This window comes from Hyaloscypha bicolor (assembly GCF_002865645.1).
Source record: "Hyaloscypha bicolor E unplaced genomic scaffold K444scaffold_17, whole genome shotgun sequence".
NCBI classification, from domain to species: domain Eukaryota; kingdom Fungi; phylum Ascomycota; class Leotiomycetes; order Helotiales; family Hyaloscyphaceae; genus Hyaloscypha; species Hyaloscypha bicolor.
This window is the reverse complement of record NW_020194519.1, coordinates 229,147-253,495: the sequence shown is the minus strand read 5'-3', so window position 1 is coordinate 253,495 and position 24,349 is coordinate 229,147. Positions and strand designations below refer to the sequence as shown.

General features: G+C 47.8%; 9 protein-coding genes across 9 annotated transcripts; 3 read left to right on the top strand and 6 right to left on the bottom strand.

Annotated features, from left to right (window-relative positions):
* The first annotated feature begins 3,190 nt into the window (after positions 1–3,190).
* On the top strand, positions 3,191–4,156 carry K444DRAFT_203738 (uncharacterized protein). The gene has a single exon (XM_024871017.1). It carries the CDS (start codon positions 3,342–3,344, stop codon positions 3,831–3,833), a length of 492 nt encoding a protein of 163 aa, XP_024741567.1. The 5' UTR covers positions 3,191–3,341; the 3' UTR covers positions 3,834–4,156.
* Positions 3,970–5,113, top strand: K444DRAFT_203749 (uncharacterized protein). The gene is made up of 3 exons (XM_024871018.1): positions 3,970–4,097; positions 4,174–4,197; positions 4,246–5,113. Exons 2-3 carry the CDS (start codon positions 4,181–4,183, stop codon positions 4,904–4,906), a joined length of 678 nt encoding a protein of 225 aa, XP_024741566.1. The 5' UTR covers positions 3,970–4,097; positions 4,174–4,180; the 3' UTR covers positions 4,907–5,113.
* Positions 5,114–5,319: 206 nt separating this feature from the next.
* K444DRAFT_640504 (Med5-domain-containing protein) lies at positions 5,320–8,495 on the top strand (the record flags this gene model as incomplete). The annotated part of the gene is made up of 4 exons (XM_024884503.1): positions 5,320–6,243; positions 6,290–6,352; positions 6,398–6,910; positions 6,957–8,495. The coding sequence occupies 4 exons, from the start codon at positions 5,320–5,322 to the stop codon at positions 8,493–8,495; spliced, it is 3,039 nt and encodes a 1,012-aa protein (XP_024741565.1).
* A 1,378-nt stretch (positions 8,496–9,873) lies between these two features.
* K444DRAFT_608358 (uncharacterized protein) lies at positions 9,874–10,923 on the bottom strand. The gene has a single exon (XM_024879367.1). It carries the CDS (start codon positions 10,743–10,745, stop codon positions 10,122–10,124), a length of 624 nt encoding a protein of 207 aa, XP_024741564.1. The 5' UTR covers positions 10,746–10,923; the 3' UTR covers positions 9,874–10,121.
* A 789-nt stretch (positions 10,924–11,712) lies between these two features.
* K444DRAFT_582058 (uncharacterized protein) lies at positions 11,713–12,737 on the bottom strand. Its single transcript, XM_024877774.1, has 2 exons — positions 12,400–12,737; positions 11,713–12,346 (listed from the first exon to the last, which is right to left on the bottom strand). Exons 1-2 carry the CDS (start codon positions 12,679–12,681, stop codon positions 11,960–11,962), a joined length of 669 nt encoding a protein of 222 aa, XP_024741563.1. The 5' UTR covers positions 12,682–12,737; the 3' UTR covers positions 11,713–11,959.
* Positions 12,738–17,455: 4,718 nt separating this feature from the next.
* On the bottom strand, positions 17,456–18,343 carry K444DRAFT_625322 (uncharacterized protein; the record flags this gene model as incomplete). Its single annotated transcript, XM_024882514.1, has 1 exon — positions 17,456–18,343. One exon carries the CDS (start codon positions 18,341–18,343, stop codon positions 17,456–17,458), a length of 888 nt encoding a protein of 295 aa, XP_024741562.1.
* Positions 18,344–18,824: 481 nt separating this feature from the next.
* K444DRAFT_625321 (uncharacterized protein) lies at positions 18,825–20,048 on the bottom strand (the record flags this gene model as incomplete). Its single annotated transcript, XM_024882513.1, has 3 exons — positions 18,825–19,318; positions 19,674–19,690; positions 19,804–20,048. The coding sequence occupies 3 exons, from the start codon at positions 20,046–20,048 to the stop codon at positions 18,825–18,827; spliced, it is 756 nt and encodes a 251-aa protein (XP_024741561.1).
* Positions 20,049–21,105: 1,057 nt separating this feature from the next.
* Positions 21,106–21,797, bottom strand: K444DRAFT_608356 (uncharacterized protein). Its single transcript, XM_024879366.1, has one exon. It carries the CDS (start codon positions 21,790–21,792, stop codon positions 21,205–21,207), a length of 588 nt encoding a protein of 195 aa, XP_024741560.1. The 5' UTR covers positions 21,793–21,797; the 3' UTR covers positions 21,106–21,204.
* An 805-nt stretch (positions 21,798–22,602) lies between these two features.
* On the bottom strand, positions 22,603–23,965 carry K444DRAFT_553885 (NAD(P)-binding protein). Its single transcript, XM_024876632.1, has 3 exons — positions 23,824–23,965; positions 23,635–23,766; positions 22,603–23,586 (listed from the first exon to the last, which is right to left on the bottom strand). The coding sequence occupies exons 1-3, from the start codon at positions 23,935–23,937 to the stop codon at positions 22,798–22,800; spliced, it is 1,035 nt and encodes a 344-aa protein (XP_024741559.1). The 5' UTR covers positions 23,938–23,965; the 3' UTR covers positions 22,603–22,797.
* Positions 23,966–24,349: the final 384 nt, after the last annotated feature.

Below are 24,349 nucleotides of genomic sequence, written 5' to 3'. Positions count from 1 at the left end.
TCATACGAGAATGACCTCACCGGGGCCGGGAATGAAATTGATAATATTATTGGCCAGAGCTCAGCTTTTGTTGGTCGCCGGACAGCTATCAAGCTGGATTATTGGTCGAGTTGGAATAGTGACAGAAAAGCTACCCCACCAAACCCCTGAACCTCGCTTCGTCGCTTGAACCCCTATTGCTTTTTCGCCTCGCGCGAGGGTCGGTGCAACGTCATCCCGCCACCGTTCAGCTGGGCTGAACCACTGAACCCAGAATACAAACAATTTTCCATGGTAAGGATAGTTAGCTATGACCACCAGTTCAGAATCAATTGTGCATCACATTCCACTAACAGACCCCGGAAATCTACCCGGCTCGTCAGGGCTGAAGTCAAGCTTCTGACAACCAGGGCACGGACTGCATTAGGAAGTTAAACGGGAACAAGCAAAATTTTTCACGGAGCGGAGCTGTCACTGCGATCGATAAGCAAATCAATTGTGGCTTTCGTGGGTCAGAAGTTGGGGAATGCTTGCGAGAAATCAATTATTGGTGAGGCGGGTGGCGACGCCGGGTTCAGCTTTGAGCCACTGTGGCAGCGATGCAGGGCTGAGGTGGGGTTGGAGGCTGTGCGGCTGAGACGAGGAGCGGGATTTCAATTGGCTCATCCGTTTTCTTTTTATTCGATGTCGCATTGTACTGTACTTTTCAGGGGCGCAAGGATCCAATGGATTTTAGAAAGGCGAATTTACTGGTTGCTTGGACTTGGTCAAGTGAGGGTTGAAGGGACATACTTGCACGGCCCGTGTTGGAGAGCGAATGGGAAAATTCAAGACGTTTCCGGCCGTTCGGTTGCGGGAAAGGAAGGGAGAGAAATCGTTGCACCTGTAATGATTGGACGAAGGTAACAATTAATGAGGCCGTCCTAATTAGCTCTTTGTGGTTTGTGATGAAGGGGGTATACCGGCAGACAGCTCATGTGAGTAGCAAATGGGAAAATTTGAGACATTTGATCTCGATAAGGCTGGCTGCGTGGCGAACGGATTTAAGTATGGGAAGGAAACCTTGAGATTGGCGAGTTGAGGGATAGGAAGAATTGGGAGGCGTGAATAATACGCATATGGTTGGTTGACCAGGGTTCTCCATGAGGTGCTGATCTTGACTCAAGATTCGCTCATCTTGAAGACACAACCGGCTTGGAACTGTAGGTTTCGTTTTGTGAGGGCTTAGATGGCTGCATTTTGTCCGTTGCAAGCTTGTTTTTCATGGTGGTTGAACGATAGAGTCTCGCTACATTGGTCGGCGCAGATGCTAGACGATCGCTTGCCTAGCATACACCATACATCCAATATTTTCGTCTTCTGATCCTCCCTGGACAACTAATCCTGTTGGGAGGCTGGGCAAGGTCGATGACTTCGATCTCCAGAGATGATGGGACAAGCACAATATATCTTCAGATCGAAGACCTTTGTTGTGTCCCGTGGGGGCGAGGCCACATTTTGAGAGAGACCTTGCAGAGCTGATGCTGTGTTTTCTAGCATTGAATCTGAAGCCTTGCAAATATTAATCACGGCATTTGCGTGACCCCTGCACGCGTAAAGAGCTGTGAAGGACAGTGTGGGGAGCGTTTGCACTCCCATCGATCCAGAACCCCGTGCCGCCAGAAGTCCGCATCGTGATGAATCAGTACCAGGTGTCCAAAGCGCCTTGCAAATAAGCATAATACCTTATTTGTGCCACTTCCGCTGTGTGCCATCTTGTCACACTGATAGCGATTTTAGTGACATCGTTACACTCGAAAGTTCCGCAGGGAGATAAGCAAAAGGAAATACAACAGAAGAATTCCAAATAATGACTACGGCCTAATGGTTGGCTGGACTTCTTGATCGACGAACTTGTGTACCATGACCATGTGGCTTTATTCGATGAAGGAATCCCCTAATGTGGAGAATGAATAAACGATCGTGAAGCAAGAAAACAGTCCACTGACCGAGATCAATCGCAATACGTTCTTTTTTGGGACAGCCTGGGCACCTGCCTTTCCCGGGAACCTCAAAGAATATTCGATCGATAATGTTCTGTATACATGTGAAAAGCCTTTTCGACGGATCTTTGAGCCACAGGCTGCTGTCCGTTGCCGATCGGCGGAGGCCGAAGCGCCAACGAGAGGCTTGAGTGCAGACTGCAGATTCTTCATCGCCGAGATAGTTCTAAGTTTGCATCAATTTTTCAAATCACCACGACACTCCACAGAATTTTGGGCAAAGCTGATTGGGAAGAGAGAAAAAATGACAAGTCGGAGACTACGAAATCGAGGATGCTCCAAGACGGTTGCCCTGGTAGGTTTCTTGATGTTGAACACACCGCGGACTGAGAAACGATTCCGAGTGGCCGCCCGCTCAGCCACCAACACTCGACAGTCGACGACTTCAGCTGGCGAGGGGTCGAGGCAAACGCACAGATCCCAACCTCGACGCCAAACATCAAATTTGTTTGGTATGATCGAATACGTTCATACATGCACAGCATAATGCCGGTCCCAGAGCTCGGAAACATGGTGCTGCAGCGCTAACAGTCCCTGAGTTTGGGAAGGGTCACCAAGCTTCCGGGAGGTAGCACAGCACCTTGCTTTAGGGGAGCTTCGTCCAATGCTTCCCTCGATCTCGCGTAGGGCGGGCGGGAAGTGTACTGGATCTGAGAATCGTCTCCACGTCAGTGGGCCGATGGATGCAGGAGTGACAAGAAGGAGATCTTGGGATGCGGGTGGCCGCAGATCAGGCGTAATTATCCCATATCCGAACGCCAAACAATATGCAGCTGTCCCGGATACTTGGAATGGGAGCGGATGCAGAGATACAACAGCTTCAGTACAGCGTAATCGGGCCAGGGCCGATTACCAGTGCATTCGTTCTCCCGGAAGCACCTCCCCATGCAGATCGGAAGAAGCACTAGATGGGGAAGTTATAGTGGTGAAGCTGGTGATCAGAAGGGGAAGTAAGAGGAGAGGAAGCGGCGGCACGAACAGTGACATATTAGGGGATCATCCGGGATTTGATATGTGAAATGAACCGGAAGGGGTTGAGTTTTGCCACGAGCTGACAGCCTCCTCCTATCATCTCGAGGAATAGTTGAGACACGAGGCTAATGGAGGCTCCGTCATCAGCACCCAAGGAATGGGGGCCAGGTGTCGACTGCAGTGGAATTGCTGCGCACTGTATGGGTGATCGCCATTGCGTCCTGCAGCCGGCCCAGCGGCGTGCACCGTTATGGGGGAGCTTCAGCTGCATGGAGCTGGCAGACGACGTCGGAGACAAAACCTAGGCCAGTGCAAGAGAGCCTGGTGGGCACAGGGGGGGGCAGAAGGATGCGGAAGAGCACAGTGAGTGGTCAGTTGGGACGCCAGCCGCTGGAGCCACTCGGTGCCACTGCCCCGTCGGCTGCGAACCCCTGCACCAAAGAGCCAGGCGAGCGTCCCGCCCAGCCCAACAGGGGGCCCGCAAGTCTGTACCGTAGTTCAGGCCAGGCGCGCCTCAAGCCTGAATTGGCGAGCATTTTCTTGATCTCTTTTCAGGGCCGGCCAGGTAGTGGGCATGCTCGCGTTTTCCTCCTCTGCTCTTGCCCCATACTGCAATCTACCAGACCCTCCCTCCCTTCCCAAGAGCTGCCCACTAGTCATGCCCATTCATACCGAAACATCGGCCAGTCCTTACTGGCTGGGCGGCTCCATCCACTCAGAGCGAGCAGCCCGGGTGTCCCAGATGCAACAATGCATGCCACAGTACACACACATCATCTAGGAAATTCGAGCTCGACTCAACCACGGCCCACCTCCCCTTCTGCCACTACCCTCCTCTAGATGCCAGATCGCTCGAGACAGTTATAAAGAGGGCGGCTTGCCACGCGCCGAGCTGTGGGTGAGATGACTCGATCTCATATTCCCAAGTGAAGTGTGGAGGAGCTCAACCCACATCGCTATTTCTACACTACGTACTTCCTTGAAGAAAGGAATAGCAAAAGCGCCTTACCCCACCATCATTATCCCCAATCTCTCCATCTCCTCAACAGCGTTGCGGCGACGTCAATGTCCCCAAGTGGCATCAACATAGTCTGTCTTTATTAGGTACGATGTCTTTATCCTTCCGAGGAGGACCAGCCTTGCTCGACCTAGCATGCAGCTAACATGGCTCCTGATGCAGAAGCAACATGGCTTTCAACACTCAGTCTGGGACTCCCCACACCTTTGGCACTCCTTCTCACGGTCACTACAGCCCTTCCTCGAGATCCGCACCTCAACCGCCAGAGAACCAGCAGTTCGACATCGTCGACTGGTATCCTAAATTCCAAAGCTGCCATCGATACTTCCTCGACCATGCGCAACACAGCGGGCCCGTCCAAGCTCTATCAGCCTTCATCAACATCCAACTTCCATACCAGAAACAAGCGAACCCCGTGCTCTCCGCTTCCTCTTCCTCTTCCTCTTCCTCTCCGCGCTCTGCGCGGCCCGAAATTCCTCACCTCCGCCAACCAAATCCCTTTGCCCAAGGCCAAAGCGCCGCACACGCACAGATTGTCTCTCTTATACCCTACATACGGCGGCTAGTAGCCACGGGGCACGATACGCCGGCGGTACTACACGGGTTCTTCGGTGATGATTGGGTGAGTGGAATTGGAGAACTTCACGAGATCGAACGACGGAACTATCTCTTCGCAGCAAAGAGCACTAGCTGGATGAAGGTCAAACAATCATACGACATGTCTCCAGAAGAGACCGTCCCCTTCCTGCGGCCTCTGCGGGATGCGTCCGAGAAGGAGATACAAGCTGCGGAAGCAGGGTGGAGTGAATGGTTGGCTATGCAGGACTGGATGCTTGGCCCGAGGGCGCCAGAGACAATGAACCGTTCATCCAGGGTGAAGAGAGAACAAGAGTGATATCTGACGGGCATGTGTTATGATTATGAATATTGGGATACCTACCGGGTTGGAGTTGGCTCTGTCTGGAAATGTTTGCGGGACAATCGTCCTTCTTGGCAGCGGAATAATTGCACAAGTCTCGAGTTCATAGTACTTTGGTCTCTTGCTCGCATAGTCCTGCAAATCCTTGTCGCTTGACAATTAACAAAGTTCCTTGAAACGCATAAGGCGGAAAATCTTCGACGGGGCTGAAGTGTGAGGCTGCGGGCAGCATTCTCGGCTGCTTGTCCGTCGCAACAACAACACCAAAACCTCTCCCTTACATCCCAACTCCGCCCCATCCTCCCACGACGCCTCTCAACTGCGAGCAACCATCCTAATCGTGATCGCGCAATGCGTATTTGCCTCTAATCCTCCTATATGTCCCCACGATGACCGCGCTCCAAGCATGGCAGAGCTTTTTCTCTCGCAGCCTCGCGACCCGTCTCGACCCTTCGGACTTCGAATCCTACGTCCAGATCCTCAGCACCAAGCACCCGCTGTCCGCGTCTCGAACTAGTGATTTGTTCTTACGGCCGACCGAAACCAATGCTATAAGCTTGGACCCGAGGGTTGTGCGGTATGTGCAGGTGCTGCTGGAGTTGAAATTGGTCTCTGTTCCCAGTGTTCTGAGGGCGTTATGGAAAGTCTCGAGCTTCAGGGACCAGAATGGACACCAAGATGGACAACAGAAGGTAGCAATTGGAGGAGAGACTGGAGAGAAGACAGCTGGGAAGACAAGGGATGATGGCAAAAGGTGGAATAATTCCTACATTGCGGAGGAAACTCTGTTCTACCGACTCACGAAGTATATCTCGTCCGGAACCGTACCGCACAATACGCAAGAGGCGGTGGAATTAGTAATGGTCTGTGTGCAATGGATGCGAACTGTGATCTCTGTTCAACACGCCGCGCAAGAGATGCTCGGTCTCGCGCAGACACACACGGCAGAGATGACGGCTCAGAACATGGCGCTGGGGACGCTGATCATTGCGGTCGTGGAAAACGGCCGAGTCCTTCACGCACTGGGAAAAGGCAGTGTGCCCAAACCCGTACGGAAAGAGCTGAAAGACACGCTGGCGAACTTCGTGCCGCTCTTGCTGCAGAGTAGTCCGCAAAGTGCTGCAAGGTTGGAACTCTTTAGGACGCAGACCATCCTAGCGATTGAGCCGGTGGACAAGAAAGAACGGGCGGCGGATAAGGAGATTGAGGAGATTTTGGAGGAGGGCATGGCGTTGGGGGTTGAGAGTATGGTTGTGGGTGATATGCCCACCATGAACTCGAGGGCGGGGCTGTACGTGTATTTGAATTCTCTGGTGAGTACACTCTACCCCTGACCGGACATCTTTTGACTTGTTACAGCTTGTGGGAAGACCGTTGATAGACGATAATGCTATTTTTGCGTATCTACATAATCGATATCAGGTGATTCACACCTCCCAGTCCACTGAAAAGTCCTGACATCAAAAGGGTGATATTCAATCAACTTTAATAGATCTTATCCTTGCCGCTTTCGATGTACTGGCAAACGCGACGTTCCGAAATGAACGCGCCAAATCTATCACTATTCTCAGATCATTCCTTATCAACAAGATACCTCTCCTCCTCGCCACACTCTCAGCATCATTATTCCCACCTCTCACATCAGAGTACTGTGTCACGGAAGCATTGGGCCATGTCGATACAAACGCCTTTCCAACATTGTCTGTGATGTTCGATGAGTCGAGTACGAATAATATGTTCTCGGACTCGGTACGGCAAGACTTCTGTTTTGCATGTTGTCTGCATGGCTTGATTGAGGAATCGAGCATCGAGACGCTCTTGGGTGATGTTCCGATGCAAAGCCTGCCGGCTGGTGGTAGGAGTCTGAAGGAAGACTTGGTTCAGCAATGTTTATCAGACCCTGAAAGGACTGAGGGGTTAATAGATGAGTTAGAGCGTATGGATGGGAATGTTGGTGCTGTTAGTCAGGCGATCACCGAGGTGAGTTGGTCAACGATTGTGCAGATCTTGAAATTGACCAAGGCAGGTTATCACACGATTGTGCGCCAACAAGGAGACCATGTCTCTGAAGAGTCTATGTAGTCAACTGGCGAGAAAACCATCGGCCCTCGATGTCATGCTTCTCTTCGATAAACCAATCTCAATTCTTCAGCCTCTCTGCGAGCTTCTGGATAATTGGCGCTATGATGAAGATCAGGGCGAGTATCAACCGGTCTACGAGGAGTTTGGCTTAATTCTACTGCTCGTCCTATCGTTTACACATCGATATGGCCTTTCAGTTGTTGATCTCGGCATTCGTACACAAGATTCCTTCGTTGCAAAACTTCTCAATCAAGGCCACCTCAGCCGAGCCATGGACGACCTCACAGAACAGGAGCAAAGCCACCTCGATGGATGGATTCGTGGCTTGTTCGAAGTTGGCACTCTCGGTGACGAACTTATGTCCTCATGCCCGCCTCAAGACTTCTATCTCCTTGTTCCAACACTGTTCCATCACATCGTCCTCGCATGCTCTACGAAAAACCTCACTGACGATGGCCTGAAGAGTGGCCTTGAATACCTCGTCGAACCATTCCTCATCCCCTCCCTCATTCCTGGAATCACCTGGCTCTCATCACACCTCTGGGAGTCTCGCGGCGATGCGAACGCGTGCGTCGCAATTCTCACCGCACTGGTAACCAACTCATCAAGTAACACGGAAGCATCACAAATGCTGACCGCCATCCTAAATATCGTTGCGAAGAATCTAGAGCACAGTCTCCGGTGGCTGCAACGAGCAGAACCCTCCCGACAAGACGTCGAGCCACTTTCGAAAGCTCTTCGGCCAAGCCTTGGTTGGGAACGTCGCGGTGCAAGCGACCACACGGAGCTTGAATCCTGGACATCTTCTCCTGGTGGCGGACTGGTCGTTGCTGTAAAGCAAACAATTGCAAATCTCGTCCAATGGAGCTTGAATCCCGGAATCAATATCAATCCTGCAAACTATACTCACCGGCAAATCCTCGTCGGAGTCAAGATGCTCAGCGCAAAACGGATCCTTGCGACTATTATTGAAGAAGTCAAATCCCAAACGGAAACCGGAAACGGCAGCATTGCCCTCGACGTAGCCAGTGCTTTGATCTGCGCTCCTGACCCTCAAAGTTGGGATAACGGAGCACCTGGTATTGACGTCCTGGGCACAGAACCCAGGCCTCTACAACGGCGCATGAACTTGCGTGAAGCGTTGAAGAATGAAGCAGAAGCTGCACCTAAGACACAGAAAAATGATGCTTTTCACGCCGAGACTGTCGTCAGGCTATATAGGAAAGTTGAAGCCCAGTTGCAGATGCCGCAGCAGACGTTAATGAGCCATGATGCGCTGGATATAAATCAAGCGCTCGATTCCGCTGCTTTGGATGGCGCGATGGCAGGAGTAGGGAGTCTGGATGGTATGGGTAGTAATAATGCACTAGGAATGGGGGATGGGATGGGCGATTCGGATTTGATGCATGGCTTAATGGGCTCCGGTGCGGATCTGCTCGATGGATTTGGACCTGGGGAGTTGGGTGATGGGTTGGGATTCTGAGTGCTCATTCTTATCTGCTATACCATTATTCTTTGGCCATAAAATCAATTCGGAGTTTGGTTGTTCAGGCTGGGAACCAGAATACTCTAGCCTTGGAAAAGAACAGTTCTGTCTCTTAAGACCATGGACTTCGAACCGCGAGTTGCAAACTTTGGGACCGAAGCCCGAGCCAGTCACATATTTCTCTCCTCTTATCCTTATTCTCTCATACACATCATCCGCACCCCCTCCCTCCCTTTCGGAGGTCAAAGCTCCAATTCTCGCATTACAGTTGAAAGTGTACCCCGGACCGCTGCGTTCGTAGGTGCGACGTCCGGAATTGGCAAGGCTACCTTGGCTCGCCTTGTAGCCATGAACGCCCAGATCAAAGTCTATGTCGTCGGGAGTATAGTGCAAAGCAGCATGCTTTCACCAATCAACTCCGAAAGTCAAACAACAGGGCGGATACAGACTTTCTGGAGGGCGAGGTATCGCTCATGGCTGAGGTGAAGAGAATATGCAACGAAATCAAGGCCAAGCCGTCAAGCCTATATGCTGTAATTCTCTCAACTGGATACACCCCTTGGGGTGGGCCCGAAGATTTGTCTCTCTTTCTGAATCATACCAAGAAAAGACTCCTCTCAAATTCGGCTCCCTGACTGGGTGCAGAAACAAGTGAAGGAATCGAGCTCTTCTCTGCATTTGCCTACTATGACCGCCTGCCCTTCGTCATCCATCTTTTACCGTTTCTCAACGCCTCGACCAACCATCCTCAAATGGTCAACTTAGGTCGTGCCGGCCTCGAAACCGCAAATCTCACCCCTTGGCGATCTTAACCTTCAGAAACCCAAACAAAGGTCAAACAACAACGCAGCGGCTAAGGTAGCTATAGCCATGCACCTGACATTATCTCATTTAACCGATGAGAGCCCCAGCATTATCTTCATCCTTATGAATCCAGGACTCGTGGTCACTAACATCTATAGCTAAGGCTATGATGGTAAGTGGTCCATGAAAGCATTCGTCAGTACCGTAAAGCCTGTAATGAGAAAGGTCCTGCTGTCAAAAGCGGATGTGGAAGAGCACAGTGTGTATTTGTTGACGAGCGCTAGATTCAGCAGGAACGGTGTGCCACCGAGAGGTGGGCTAAATTTCGGGGGAGTGTGCAGGCACATTCCTGATATTTCGGCTTGAAGGTGGTGAGAGTTGAGAGAATGAGAAGTGTGGGGATAATAGAGGATCTCAATACATTGCTAATGTGACAATGTTTCTTTTATTGGTAATTTAGAGGAGTACTTGAGTTATTATAGACGCACCTCTTTTCCACAGCACTCTGAAGCACATATATTTTTTGTAACGGAAACATTTCAAGATATTATCCTGTAACATGATCAAGGATGTGCAGTACATTCGAGATAAGCAAAATGCTCCTGAAACTTCCGCAGTTTCAACTCCAGGAGTGATATCTGCTGCGTAGCCAACTAGCTCTAGTAAGATTCAGTGGAGCCAAACGTTCAACGAAACACCCATACCGAGCTCGGATCCGGGTCATTTTCATGTTCAACAACATTTCGAATGCAAGTAATTAATTGCAAATTGTAATTCCCAACAAGCCAACATCCTCCTTTACCCCTCCAACATATACCCCTAGCTAATCGCGACAAAGAATCCAATCGGACATCCAAGTTCATCCCCCTCAGTCTGCAAATACGAAAACACCGTATCGGGGCTACACAACATTCCACTGACCCCCAAACTGCCGGGTGGCTCCGCACCACACCCGCCCACGTTGACTATATATGCATTGCCCGGGCTCATCACTGCCGGTGGTTGCGGCGGACTTGGTCCTGGAGGCGGTTGATGATTATACGTCGTCTCCTCCGTTGCTCCAGAGCCAAACGCATATCCCGTGAACGTAAAGTGTCCACCGCCATGGTACATATATGGACTAGATGTTTCCTCGTAGTCCGGGAACAGGAATTCGAGGGTACAAGTGTCTCCGGGTGCCGAAGGGGGGATGACGAGGTTGAAGATGGTGCAGAAGTTGTTGGGCGTGATGAGGGGTGTTTTGGTTGAGCCGAAGGCGATATCAGGCAAGTTGGCGCTGACGGGAACCATGAGGGTTGGAGCAATGTAGTTCAGGGGGAGTGTGCCGCCTTTGGGGCATGGTTTGCGACCGAGGCGGCGGGAGGAGACGACGGTGAGAGGGTGGACTGGAGATGCTGCGGTGCAGGCTACGAGAGCAGTGAGAATTGAGAGAATAAGTTTCATTGTGAACGAGCGAATATATTTTTTCTTGAGAAGGGAGGTTGTTGAGAGAAGGGGCAGCCAAGGCGGGACTTGGGAAGGAAAGGGGCTTTCTTTGTAACCTTACGTGCCAACCGGCAGTTTATGACGGGCTTTCCGAGGCCTGGCATATTCAACAACAGTTCATCTGAAGTTAATTACAATCTCTTGACCGGATCTGTAAGCCTTACAGGCGTTAAAGTGCGGTAACTCGCTCAGCCACGAATCAAGACATGCACCCTCACCATTTAAGCAATTAGTCGGTCAATACCCAGATAGAATCTTCCCAGTAGCACTTCCCTTGAACCTAATTCCAATAAAGACCGATCATCCACAGGTCTCGGACGGAAACCAACTTCCTGGGAGAACAACATTTCAGACTAAGGTAAGGCACCGGGTCGTTGCTCAGATCTCTTCCCTAAGTTGAGGTAAGGTAGCCGTGCGCCACTGTGATCGACAGTCCATTACCCCGCGCGAAGCAAACTACCAATAAAGTTAGAATTTGGATCATCGGAGCAACTTATCATTACTCTCCCCCCCGAAGAATAATTGCTAGTGGCCTCCACTGCCCCAGTTTCAGATGAGACACGATTTCTGAGTGATTCGAGTCCTAGTCAGCCATCTTGCACGGGGCAAAAATTGGTCTGTGTATCAATCCAAGGGTACAGGTAGAAGGTTCAAGAAGGCTTTCTGCCCTGGCAGTGGCTCTCAGCCAACTTAAAAGGCACTTTCTCACTGGTTAAATACCCTGGATTCCTACCCGCACCTATACCCAAAACATATACGCTAGCAATTATTCTTGGGGGGGAGAGTATCTGGCAGCTTGGCACAATGCCGACTAGCAGCTTCGGTTCGGCACGGCGACACGGATAAGCGTTGGGGAAACCCCGAAGCCGAGTTCGGATAGGTCGATCATGGAGAAGAGGATGTTGCAATTCCTTGTTCGATGAATACGCATGCATAAAAGGAAAGCCAATTGAGGGTTCCTCAAATGTCATTAAGTAACTAAGCCCCCTCCTGCTGACAGACAAGTCACAACAGATAAGCTGACCTGCTCATATTGCCACGAGAAAGTGATCACCAGACCACAGCAGTGATAAATAAGCAATGACTATTTTTAAGTTTCCGGGTACGTGATTTGCAATTAGCTGACAACTTTTGAACTCCAAACTTCCACCCCTCTGACGCAAATCAAATTATTATGCCTTCGTCATCCTCCTTTGAATTCGATCCTGCAGGCACATCCTGACGCTCAGCGCAGCTACCAACAACCCAATGAAAAACATAGGTATCAAATTCCACTTCCATCCTTCAATAACTCTCAGCCAATGGTGCAGATATTTGGCATCCTTGTCGCTGGTTATTGGCAGCGCGAGAAGAGCTTTGTGCCAATTCTCCGGCGTCCACTTCTGAAGTGGGTAAGCCTCCCCTTGGAATTGAACCGCAACAGCCTTGTCGATCTTCTGACCTTTCGTTTGGTTTGTGACAGCAAAAGTGTAGGCCATCGCAGAGAGTGTCAAAAGCCATGATAAGACAGTGAAGACCGTCCAGGTAATGAATAGCCCGGAAGGTTTTCGAGTCCGGCTCTGTGGTTTCGTTAGCAATCAAGTCTCTTCTCATTCTCAACAACTGAAATTACCCTTCGTTCTCGCCGTCGTTCATTCCATAAAACCAGAAAGCCGCAAAAGCAAACCAGTATTAGGGCGGTACCGGAAGCCCCGTTGCTTGTATGGCCCTCGTTCAACAGGAGACCCTTTGGTTTGGGGCCTATGAATGCAACTGCTCCGGTATCTGAGAGGAATGGATATTTGTTTGCGCCAGATCGATGTAAATACCCAACCATGCTACTTATGAGTGCCAGTTCAATTGCAGAGTCGATCATGAGCAGGACGAGAGCCCCGCCGAGAGGTAGCCATGACATTGTGACGATCGGTGTGTCGAAATCCAGCACAAAGGAGTACTTCTGCGGAAGACGAAGGGCAAGAAGTGGAGTTTCGAGCATCTATTGCGAGGAGATGAAGAGAAAATAACAAAATGCGGGTGGCAGCCATGTTTTGGGGGCTTTATGTGGCAGACGTGGCTGCGCATGCATATGCCTTGCCACTAGCAGTCAGCAGCCACGAGAGCTGGAGGGGCTGGGGTAAGCACTGTCAGCCCTGCAAGCCGGGTTCTTGATAAGCCCGGGGATGATTCTCGTAAATTACACAATCCCGTCCCGCTGCATACGTCTGTTCAAGGTAGTGCTTATTTGCTTAAATGAGCAGCAAATGAAACGACAAGCCTTTCAGGAGTGGGCCGATCTTGGGTTTGACAATCAGAAGATTAACCGTGTCGCAAAAACACTTGGGTAACCGACCAGTTTGCACACAAACACTGCGTTACTGATTTAGCTAATCACAACTATTATTAAATTTCAGCTGTTGTGAGGTAGTGATGTGGTGATGTGGAGACTCAGCCGAGCTGAAAGAGTCCAGTAAAAACGGACTGCCAAGCAATGCTCCCTGCGCAGCCATTACAATTTAATTTATGGCGGCCGCGATCGACAGCGAAATGAAGAGATTCTGTTTGCAGAATCCTCTCTATTTGTGGTACGGGTACACGCTTATTTGCTTGCATCAAACACATGGTATTGTTCAGCTCCCTTTGAAAAGGGGGGCAACTCGCCTTCAAGCGATGCAGCCGGTAAGCAGCGCACCGGGTTAACCTGTATGCGCCACCGGGTGAGTTACAGGGGTGCATGAAGACCTACCAGGTTAATTCTGCCTGATTTTTGACTGAAAGAAAATCGACTTTTCAGCCTCAGAATAGAACTAGTTCTATAAAGCTTTTATAATAGTTCATATAGTTTAGAAACGCTGTAGTTAGGGGGTTAGGGTGCGGGTTAGTAGGGTTCGCTGGGGGTCCGGGGGGCAGGGGGAGCCCCCTGCTTGGGAACACTTTAGAAATGGCTTTAATATAGTTAGAAAATAGTACTTGCGTTACTTACTATAAAGATATAGTTAATGCACAGCGAACAGGACACAGTGAAGCTATGTCCTGTTCGCTGTGCTATGTAGACAGGAAGTCAATGCCTTGACGAAAATTTCATCTGGTTACTTTGAAAATGGTTACTTTGAACCCCTGTACGAAAGCGTGCGGCGTTGAAAACCGTCCATCTGCCAAAATGCGAGGAGCACCAAAATCGCTACGTTTAGAAAATTACGCCAAATCTCAATGGAACGCCCGAAACTCTTCAAGGGTGCTTTACGTAATAAAAAAGAAGCAGATCTAACTTTGGCGAAATTTTTATAATAATAGAATATAATGCGGAATTATGAGAATTTTTGTAATGTGAGCATTAAAATTACGCCCGTCCTCGCTTATCGAGTTGGACGGATTTCAATGCCACGCGCTTTTGTAATCTTACCTGGTGGAGCACACGGGTTAACTAGCTACGTCGATGCAGCTTGAGCTCCTCTGGCTAGCTCCGTTCCCACAAGCGAATGCGCAAAGGTTTGAGAGCACAAAAGTTTTATCACAGCTAGAACTCGAGACAACAAGCAAAAAAAGGGAGGGGGGGCAAAAAATTCAACCATTTCTGAGCGACGCAGGGATCGAACCTGCAATCTCTTGATTCGTAGTCAAGCGCCTTGCCCTGAGTGTTGTTAGTATTGATCATGCGATCTGGTGCATGTAAACTTACATTGGGCCAGCCGCCCCGTTTTGGGTGAATGATGTCAAAAACATCTTATTTTAATTTATACGACAAGCTCCCAATATTAGTCAGAAATCTCGCCTAACGCCGCCTTCAACATCTCATGTATTGTACCTCCAATCTTACTTCAAAACACTTCACGCCGAAAGTTAAAAAGAAACGTCTTTTGTTTTGAAGACTCCCAAATTTTCTCTTCTTTGATTCTTAATCTGCCATTTGCACCAATTCCGAATTGTTGCACTCACTTGCCCGTCTTTCTGCACGTGCACGTGATCGGCAAAACAGAGCATGAGGGATTGCGGGGAAACTATGAAACATCAGACTCTCGATTTAAAAAGCGGAGGAATCAGTAACCTTCAATGCTAAACTATTATGCTTTTAAAAACCCCTCTAGTGAGCTCAAGCGTTGCGCACTTAGCTTAAGATACCGAAGAGGAACGAATTATCTGGAGAGAATAGATTTTATCGATAGGTCCCTTCTGCGATGGTAATACATTTATAAGTCATACCAAGCCAATGCCACAACATAACAAGTTTCAATAGCTGGAGACACGGTCATCAAACCGAGAAAAGTTTCGACTCTGACCAAGGCCTGAAACTTTTGCCTGTACCTCGTTGCTGCTTCGAGCTCGCTGTCAAGCACCAACGCCAAGTCCTTTTGATTCGCCGTCCACTGCTGCTCCCTCTCTAAGGAGCGTCCATGCCCAGTTTGCCTTGCGCTACATCTCCCCATCTTCGTGCTTGCCGTGCTCTTTCCCCGTCTGCCTGTGTCTTCCTCTCTGCATTCCACTTCTTCGGTTCTCTTCTCTTCTAATCTTAATGTGTGCGAACGAGTTCGATGGCCGATTCCTCACAAATTTCTATTCAACTAGTGCCGAACTGCTTGTTTGTTGCTATCCCACATACTTTCTTAACTGTACCTACATTTCTTCTCTCTTCGTCTGCATTTTCCTACTCTCCCCTATTCCTTTTCTCGGCACGCTCTTTTTTAAGTGCGTCCCGTTTCCCGCTGTGATTGATAGCGTAGACGTTTCTATTTTGCTCGTCGCCAAGTATTTCAAATGCTTCTCCTATCTGGACGCAGTTAGCAAGAAACTGGAACTGCGTTATTTTATTTGAAATCTCCAATGCCAGCTGGAACGCAGCAGTTGCGCTCAGGTCGCCACGATTTCTGTCTAGATGCTTATCGAAAGCTCACCGTTTGTATGCTGCTTTAATCTCTCTCTCTCTCCATACTCGACTCATTGATGCCGAGAATCTAGTAGTAATCGTGTTCTCTTTCTGACTCTATCTTGCTGTGTGTTTCCAAGGATCCATGTAAAAGTTGGTGCAATAAACAATAATAAGTCAAGCTTTGTCTTGTACTATTAGCACCTAATAGAAGCCCTGGATATGTCAGAAGATTTGTGGAAATCTTGCCTGAAATCGGATATAAAGACCACAATTTACTTTAGTAAAGCTGGACTCGATGTTCGATTGTTCTGCTAGGAAGTGTTGTCGATTTTGTGTCAAAATCAAGTCTTCAGCATATATCACGCCTCAGACTGTTCTAGTCAAAAGCCCATACAAGTTTTATTCAAGAACTACCTAAGTCCTAAAATCCTCCCGATTCGCTCATCTGAGTGACTCTCTCTCTCTCTCTCTTTCTCACAGAAAATATACGTTGAACCCCCCCGTTGATATATTCCCCATTTCCAGCCATAACCTCTGATGAATGTGGCGTTCGTGTTCGAATATAGAGAATTGTCTACTTTGTCATCTTATTCATACCTCGAACCATGTTTCAATAATTGCTGTGCTGCCCGCCGATGGAGTTCCAAGAAGAGCTCGAAGTCACCCACCCCGCTCAGGCTTGGCAGAAATACCTAATTTCTGGTCTCGATGCGTATCAATGCCAGAACCGTAAGGTATTAATACTATCGATGAAGTATCGTTTCCCGGAACCCAATTCACTCCTTTAATTACAATTAACTTTAGAACCACTTCTCTTATAAGAAAACTTTTGGTAGCGCAAATATTCTACTTAATTTAGGCTTTCTATTTAGCTACTTGTCTTATAGTTTAGACTAAAACTCGTCTCAATACGGCTACTTTAAGCAAAAAATTGCTTTTGGGATTTTCGTAAGGCTTGCTTATAATAAGCATTCCGATAAGAGATATAAATATAAGGGCTATTTTAAAATTAAGATATTATTAGCTTTTATTAATAATATTAAGTAATTCCTTTAATAGAAAGACTAGAAAATAAAGGAATTATATATAAATATATTATTATATAAATTAAATAATAAATAGAAGAGATAATTTAAGGCTAAGAACTAATTCGGTATTAATATGTATTGATCCTTGTAATACCTAACTAATACTATCCAGTATTAATACCTTATTAATACCAAAAGTATTTTTGCCAAGCCTGACCCCGCTCTTAGCCTTACGTCCAAGGTCGGTCAGGTACCTTAGACCATAATACCGTGTTAATTGGAATATATGCCTATCATCGATAATCCCACCTTGGTTATACGCCCACGTAATTATGTTGATTACGGCATCGAGCGGACGGATGCGGCCCTTCTTGTCAAGATTCCTTCTTTGTGCATTATTTGGTTGTCTAATAGATCGTCCTGTTGAATCGTCGAGTTCGGTCTTTGCTATGATGCAGTTCGAATTTTAATGAAATCTTGGGAATGTGGGGCTGGAACGGAAACTGCGAGCAAGATATAGACACGATTTCGGCTAGACTTTGTGTCCTAGGGTTATTGTAAAATAGAAACATAAATGATTGAGTAACAGCAGCCTAAGTCCAATCTCAAATCTTGCTCTTCCTGGATGGTCATACCTCACCACTCTGATTTTCCTTCTGCAAGGAGAATACCGTAGTAGAAGAATTCATTCAATCCTTCCGTGGGAAAATTCTGTTTATTTCAGGCTAGTTTAGCATTCAGTTCTAAAATGAATATTAAAAGAGACTCTAGGAGGGACTTTTCCTGGGCGACCTCTCACTCTACCGTGCGGAATCAACATTGCCCTCATAATCTTGTTGGCTGCCTGCATTCAACAACCGATACAGCCTTATACCCATCCTCTCAAAAGCTTCCTGAATATTTGCCATCTCCACCACCCTCTCCTCCAGTGCCTTCATTGATCCATTACCGATGATATCGGCGAAGTCGCAAGCAATCGAATTCACCGTGTCACGGAAATTCTCAATAGCTGCAAGAGCTTCGATTCGCTTAGGGCTGAGGCCAGAGTCGGTAAGGAGGTTAAATGATGCAGAGAGGTCTGCAACTGACTGTTTCCGGGAAGATTCTGGTGTTTTTGCTAATGGGTGGGGACCCTTGGCGCGTGCTGAGGTGAAACCTGGGATGAACGGTGAGAGGTCGTGGAGCTCCAGATCAGTGGAGGCAAAGTCTAGATGGTGCTTTAAGACTTGTTCCCGGAGCTCATGCTTGAGTTGGCCTAGGTCCTCAAGTGCTTCTTCTATCGTCTGAGTCATGTCTCGCACCCTTTCCTGCGGCCCATCCCCGACGTCCCGAGCAGCCGAAGATCTCTCAACAAACTTCAACTCTTCAGCCAAGCTCTGTCGAATATACCTTTCCAGAAGGTTAATAGCTTTCAGGGCGTCTCGTTGCAGCTGCATCGCCATGTCGCCAGGCCACATATGAAGTCTTTGTGCAAGATCTCGTAAACCAGCATCTCGTTTCATTGGCGGTACGTATTGGCTTGCTTCCTCGAGGAAGGTAGCTACCATGTATGCGTTGAGGAGAGAGTGATGGGAATGTGAACGTTGGTGGTATGCATCGGTGTCTGAAGATGCTTCAATGAACCGTTTGATTTTCATAGGAAGGCTACCTAGGCGGTAGGTTGGCACTGAGTTTGGCTTGGACGACATTTTGACTTGGATTGAACTTGTGTAAGATGTTCTGAGATAGTCTGGCAGTAAAAATGTTGTTTGTAGTTTAGATAGAGGGTTAGAGTAGGAGTCGAAAGCGCCCACGGACAAGTAAAATGGGCTGATATGAATCGGACAACTTATCTATACTCTACTTATGTGAATAATGATTCAATACTGAATACGAATATATTTTAGAATTATTAAAATATTCAAAGAAATACTTAATTCAAAAAAAAATTGTTGAAATTTTTGAAGTTTTTAGCTAAGATTAAGGCAAGGAATACTACTTATATATTATTCGAGTATAATAAACTATATTATTAAATAAGTATTTATACTTCAGAATTATATATCTGAATAGCTCTTAAACTGGGTAATAATAAAATGTTATTTATTAAAATACATCTTTACTAAGAATAGGACTCCATTCTGGAAGCTCTTTTATATAAGATTAGAAGAGTTCAATAACTTCATTCCCTCACTTAGACCCCAGATACCCCTTAATCTTCTGAACAATTGCGCTGTTGAGTATCCTCAAGATGCGTAATATTTCATCTTTCTCCACAATTATCCCCGCTCTGCCTATGAAACCCTTTGTCTGCACTGCAACGGCATCTTCTATCTCTTTTACTAATAGATCCAGCACCTTGAAAACGCTGTCCCCATCAAATGTGAAGAATCCCCAGCTTGCAGCCCAGCTTTTAAGCAGCGAGAAGGAAATCTGTCCTGAGGATTTCAACAAGTATTCCAAGAGAGCTGAGTTGAGCTCTAGGACTGTAGGAGGTCGGCCACGAATGCGACTCGGTGGACGATGGTTTGAATGAGAAAGCGCAGAACCTGGAAAGGAGCTTGGAATTTTAATAGAGCGGGAGAACTTGACTTGAGATTGTTTCAGTGTAGAGGGAAGTGGTTGGGAGGATTTAACTTGAGATAGTTGCTGCGTAGAGGGAAGTACGGATGCTGGAAAGTCGCCTGGAATTTGAATAGGTCTAGAGGACTTGGCTTCGGATTTTTTTGATGTAGAGAGCAGTGTCCCAGAGGGTTTAGTCTGAGATGGTTCCCGCGTAGAGGGAAGTACAGAGGCTGGAAAGGTGTCACGGCCTGGACAAGCTGTGGAAGTGGAATGTAGGTGTGTTTGTATATATTGTAAGGAATGATCGTGCCCTAAGGGCGGCGAAGAAGCTATATATATGCCTGTACGCAGCAAGTGACAAAAGGCTCCTGGAATTTTAAAAGATCCAGAAGTATTGAACTGAGATGGTTTCGGTCTAGAGGGAAGTTTCCCAGAGAATTCAGTTTGAGATAGCTGTTGTGTAGAGGGACGTACCGAAGCTGGGAAAGCACCTGGAATTTTCATCGGGCTAGAGGATTTAGGTTGAGATGGACTCTGCGCAGAGGGAAGTGTAGAGCCTGGAAAAGCACCGGGAATTCGAATCGGTGCGAAGGATTTAACTTACGATGGGTTTCGAGTTGATGTCTCCAGATGACACAGTTTTGACGCCAGACTTCCTTCACCTAGTGGCAGCTCATCTTCTAGATGGTGACCTTTGATCACCACCGGAATAGTAGATGCGGCAATCGAACTTGGAGGCAATGAAGTACTTGGACGTGTTGAAGACGTCGGTTTTGCGGAAGAGGCTGGCTGTTTTGAAGAGCTCGGGTTTGAAGAGGATGGCTTTGAAGTGGATGGCTTAGAGGTCATATTTAATGATGTAGCTAGCGAACCCGAATGTGCTGAAGATACTGGTCTTGAAGACACGTATAAGGACGGAGCGACCAAATACGATCTTTTCGAAGAACTTGGTCTTGAAATGGTCTGTGTATTCGAGAGAGTTGTTGAATGTGGACGCAATGCCGAGGTTGGTCTTAGAGAAGATTGTGATGAAGGGGGTATTTTTTATGACAATGGTGCCAAAACAGAGAAAGAAGATGGCACCGAAGGGAGTAGTTTGAATGAGGAAAAACTTGTTATCAAAAAAACCTGGCTTTGAAGACGTTGGTTTGTCCACGGTAATCAACCAAACTCCGGAAGAAAAGTGTTGACCAGGATGACTGAGAGGATGGCGACCAGGGGTCAGGTTTTTAAGACGATGGTTTCGAAGAGGGAGTTTCCGGTGACAATTTTGCTAGAGAAGAGAATGGATATGAAAGCCTAGATCAAGTTTCAGGAATAAAACTGAAAGGCTTTCGAGACGGCGCCTCTGAAACGATGTTCCTGAGTCGTTACTACAGTACATTTATTTTTTCTGAAAACGCTCAAAGATGAGGAGGAATGTGATGATATACCCCTGGTTTTGCGCTTGGGAATATATGAGAAGTAAGACAGGTGAGACTATACAGCGATAATGAGATTTAGAATAGCGAATGGTTCATTGCACTGGCTGCGTTAATTATTCTGACAGGCTAATATTACAAGTGAATGCCCTTCGATTTTCTCGGAGTTATCGATGTTTTATTCATCTTCATTATAGATAATAGACACTTTACTCGATGGAAAATTGACAACATTCACTCTGCCTCCACAAACGACCTATAATTACGTATTGGGTCTATTAATATTAAGGGATATATAAAAAGCTGTGTATATTGGGCTGAATGTCCGAGAAGTTGATTTCTTCAACTTCCTAGCCGCCCAGGAAAGTAAGAGTCCTCAAGATCGTCGCCCGCCTTCACTACTAGCTCTATTCTTCTAAATCCTTAATTTTGAAGATCTCTTTGAGTTCGATTACAGAGTGGTGGAGGGACTCCTTTTTATCCCCGAGGAACTTCTTTTCAGTCTCCAACTTCTCCATTAATAGTACAGTACAAAGTCCAACCTCGAACTCTTTCTTATTGAGGTCCTTGAAGAAACTGCTTCCCTACCCGTCGACTTCCGTACCACTAAAAGAATCTCTGTGAACCAATGTGGCTTTGTCATTGGTAACAGCATCCACCTGAAGAATCTCAGAGATCTTACTTGTCAACTCATGAATCCGCTTAATCGCCTTAGCCTTCGCCTGCTCTATATGTTGGAACTCAAAGGCATCCCGACTGCCATGAACCTTCCCTCTTTTATAACTCGCTCTCGTCGCTAGACTATGCTCCTCGCAGACTGCCGTAATCAGAATATCAGCCAACTGCTGCAAAACCTTCTCGCTCTCAGTCAACAGGCATCCATCAGGATGGAAATAGGAGTTAAACGGCTTCTGTGCAGCTTCTTTTACTTTCCAGTCGAAGAGGAGAGCTTTAATTTCCAGGAGCTGATCGAAGGAGAGGAGAGAGACTTGCTCGAGGATCAGGGCTGAGAATTGAGAGGCGACGGGGATGCTGATGTCGCGGGTTTTGCGGTAGGATCGGGATCTCTCAGCGAGGGAACGAAGGACGGCACAAAGGGTGTTGGTGCCGATAAGGAATCCTTCAGTTGCGGGGCTGAGGAGGAGATCTTTTGTGTTTCTGGTATTAGGCATTTTGGACGTATGATTTGATCTTGTGAGTTAAGATTTTACAGGGAGCAAATCTGTGGAACTTCGTTGAGAAGAAGGAAGATACAATGGAGAATCTGAAAAGGCACTATTTCTAGTCAACGATCTGGAGGAAGGTCCTAGGTTATAATAGAATGTTAAACATTTCTGGCGTAAATCATCTCCGTTCAATTGAGGGTACGATCTCTTGCAAGCGGTCACGGAACAGCTTTGTTCATATATTCACCCGAAAGCGAAGAGAAAGTATCAAGCGCGCCACTCTCACTACTAAATTCCATTACCATTATTTTGATGCGAAACTGCCGATGCGGCTTTGGTCTGATAGAGTCTGCAGCAACCAGAGCGAAATACCAAAGCAAGAAGGATGCGTGAAATATATCAGACTCCTTTGAGAGCACCTGTATAACTTGGGGAAGAAGGGACGGCGAAGATAGCTCTGGATTTCGTTGCGGAGCTAAGAGGAAGATTTCCCGAGGGAGGTCCAGAGGCATGGGCAGCTCACAGCCCTGTCGCGGAAGACGTACAATGGCTGAAAGAACAACAAGCTCCGGAAACTCAGTTCAAGTGGGATGCTTGTCGCTCGCTGTTTTATGAAACGCATTGACTTGCTGCACTGATGCGCTAACTCGGAGGACCTTTGGTGATCAGGAAGGGGGAGTGCGGAAAGGCTGTTGCTAAACTCGCAAGTGCCTCCTTATTTCATGGGCTAATGAAAATTCCAGCAGTCAAACATGAGAAACGATCGCTTCAGAGAGTGGCATAATGAAAAGCTGAGCTCAACATTGAGTAGTCATCCCAGAAACAAGCATCGAGGGCTAATAATCTTGTCCCAGAATGCAGGCTACATTACGAACGGCGCGGAAACACAACATAGGGAAGAGTTAGAATATTATTAAAGGCTGCAGGGGAGTTTCATAGGACTGAACTGGAGGCTAGCATACTGGGTATCGAACTTCTAGGATTAATTTTCACCTTGCACCTGCTTCATGCTTAAGCCTTCTTTGGATATGTGCTTGGATGACCATGCTTCTTCCCATACGCCTTAACCTTCGAATCAAGATCCATGCCAACAAAAATGTTGACAATACTCGCGAGCCAAGTCATAGCCGTGTCCACAAGATAGTTATTCTTCTGCGATGAGCCCCAGGCAGTCGCTCTCATTAAGGAACCCAGGAACGACACTGCAACCAAGTAATCGCCCCTCTCGAGTCCAGCAATTGCACTCGCAGCCGTTTCATCTGGCGTGTAGTTCTTGTCTGCCTCCTCCAAGATAAGCGTGATCTCAGGTTTCGTCTTGTTCTCTCTCTCCAACCCAGGACTGGAAATCGAACCAGGGAACACAGTATGAATCTTCACATCATCTCCGTAGAGCAGCATCTCCTGCACCAACGTGTCGCTCAAGCTCTTGATCGCAGCTTTAGAAGGCGAGTATGGAGCGTATCCCGCAACAGTATATACACCTGCAACTGAGCTTGTGAAGATCAGGTGCCGCGTGCTGCCTTTGCCAATGGAAGCAGGTTGTAGCCACTCATTCAATATTGCGTGTGCCATATCGTTGCAGGAGAAAAAGTTGACATCCATTTGCTGCCGCATTATTTCTGGGGATGTCTCGATGAAAAGGCCGGGAATGGAAGCGCCGGCGATGCACCACACGACATCTGGTGCCTGCCCCTTGTTCCACGCAATTGCTTCGGCGATGACTCGAGCGTTTCCACCAGGTTCGGAGAGGTCGGCAGAGATGTATTGAAACCGTTGGGTCGAGGGGTCGGCTGCTGAGGCCTGGTGGTATTGTCAGGGAGTGTGGGCATGAGGATGGGAGGAGCTTACCTTGACTTCTGCCAATGCTTCTTCCAGTCTCCCGACATTTCGAGACACGATTATGATGTTCGCTCCTTTCTGCGCGAGCTGCTTCGCGACACTCTTGCCCATTCCCTCGGAGGCGCCTGTGATGAGGACTGTCTGCAACGCGTCAGGCGAGGCTGGAGTAATTGGGAAAGGCTTTTCCTGCAGACTTACCTTGCCCTTGACATCGAACTTGTTCCCGCTGAAGAATCCCATGATGAATGGAAGGAGGACCGCGAGGCCGACGATAATGCTAGCAATGGTCCAGTAGTTGATGATGTCAGCCATGATGAAGGATGGAGGTGGTCGACGTGGAAATTGTTTGTTCGTTCCTGTCAGCCAATTTAAGGTGGAGCAGTGCTGGCTCGATAAGCGATAAGGATTTCAGGGGGAAAATTGTGGATCAATATCCCCCCCTTTCTCCTCCCACCTCTCTCACTTCATAAGAAATAGTTCAGAAGATTGGTATACGGAGAAGTTCTCTCCTTTCGAATAAACAGTAGCTCCTTTTCTTGCCAGTAATCGGAGAATCGGCGTACATTTTGTACAGGTACATCTTGGTTGCCGCATCCGTCAGCGCGAGGCGCAGTTGGCTCATGATTGCAGTTGAAGCACTACAGTGAAACTGCTATAAGGTACCAATATAAGGATATCCTCGACGTAAGGATACATCTGCTGGCCCCGCAGGGATTAATTTTGC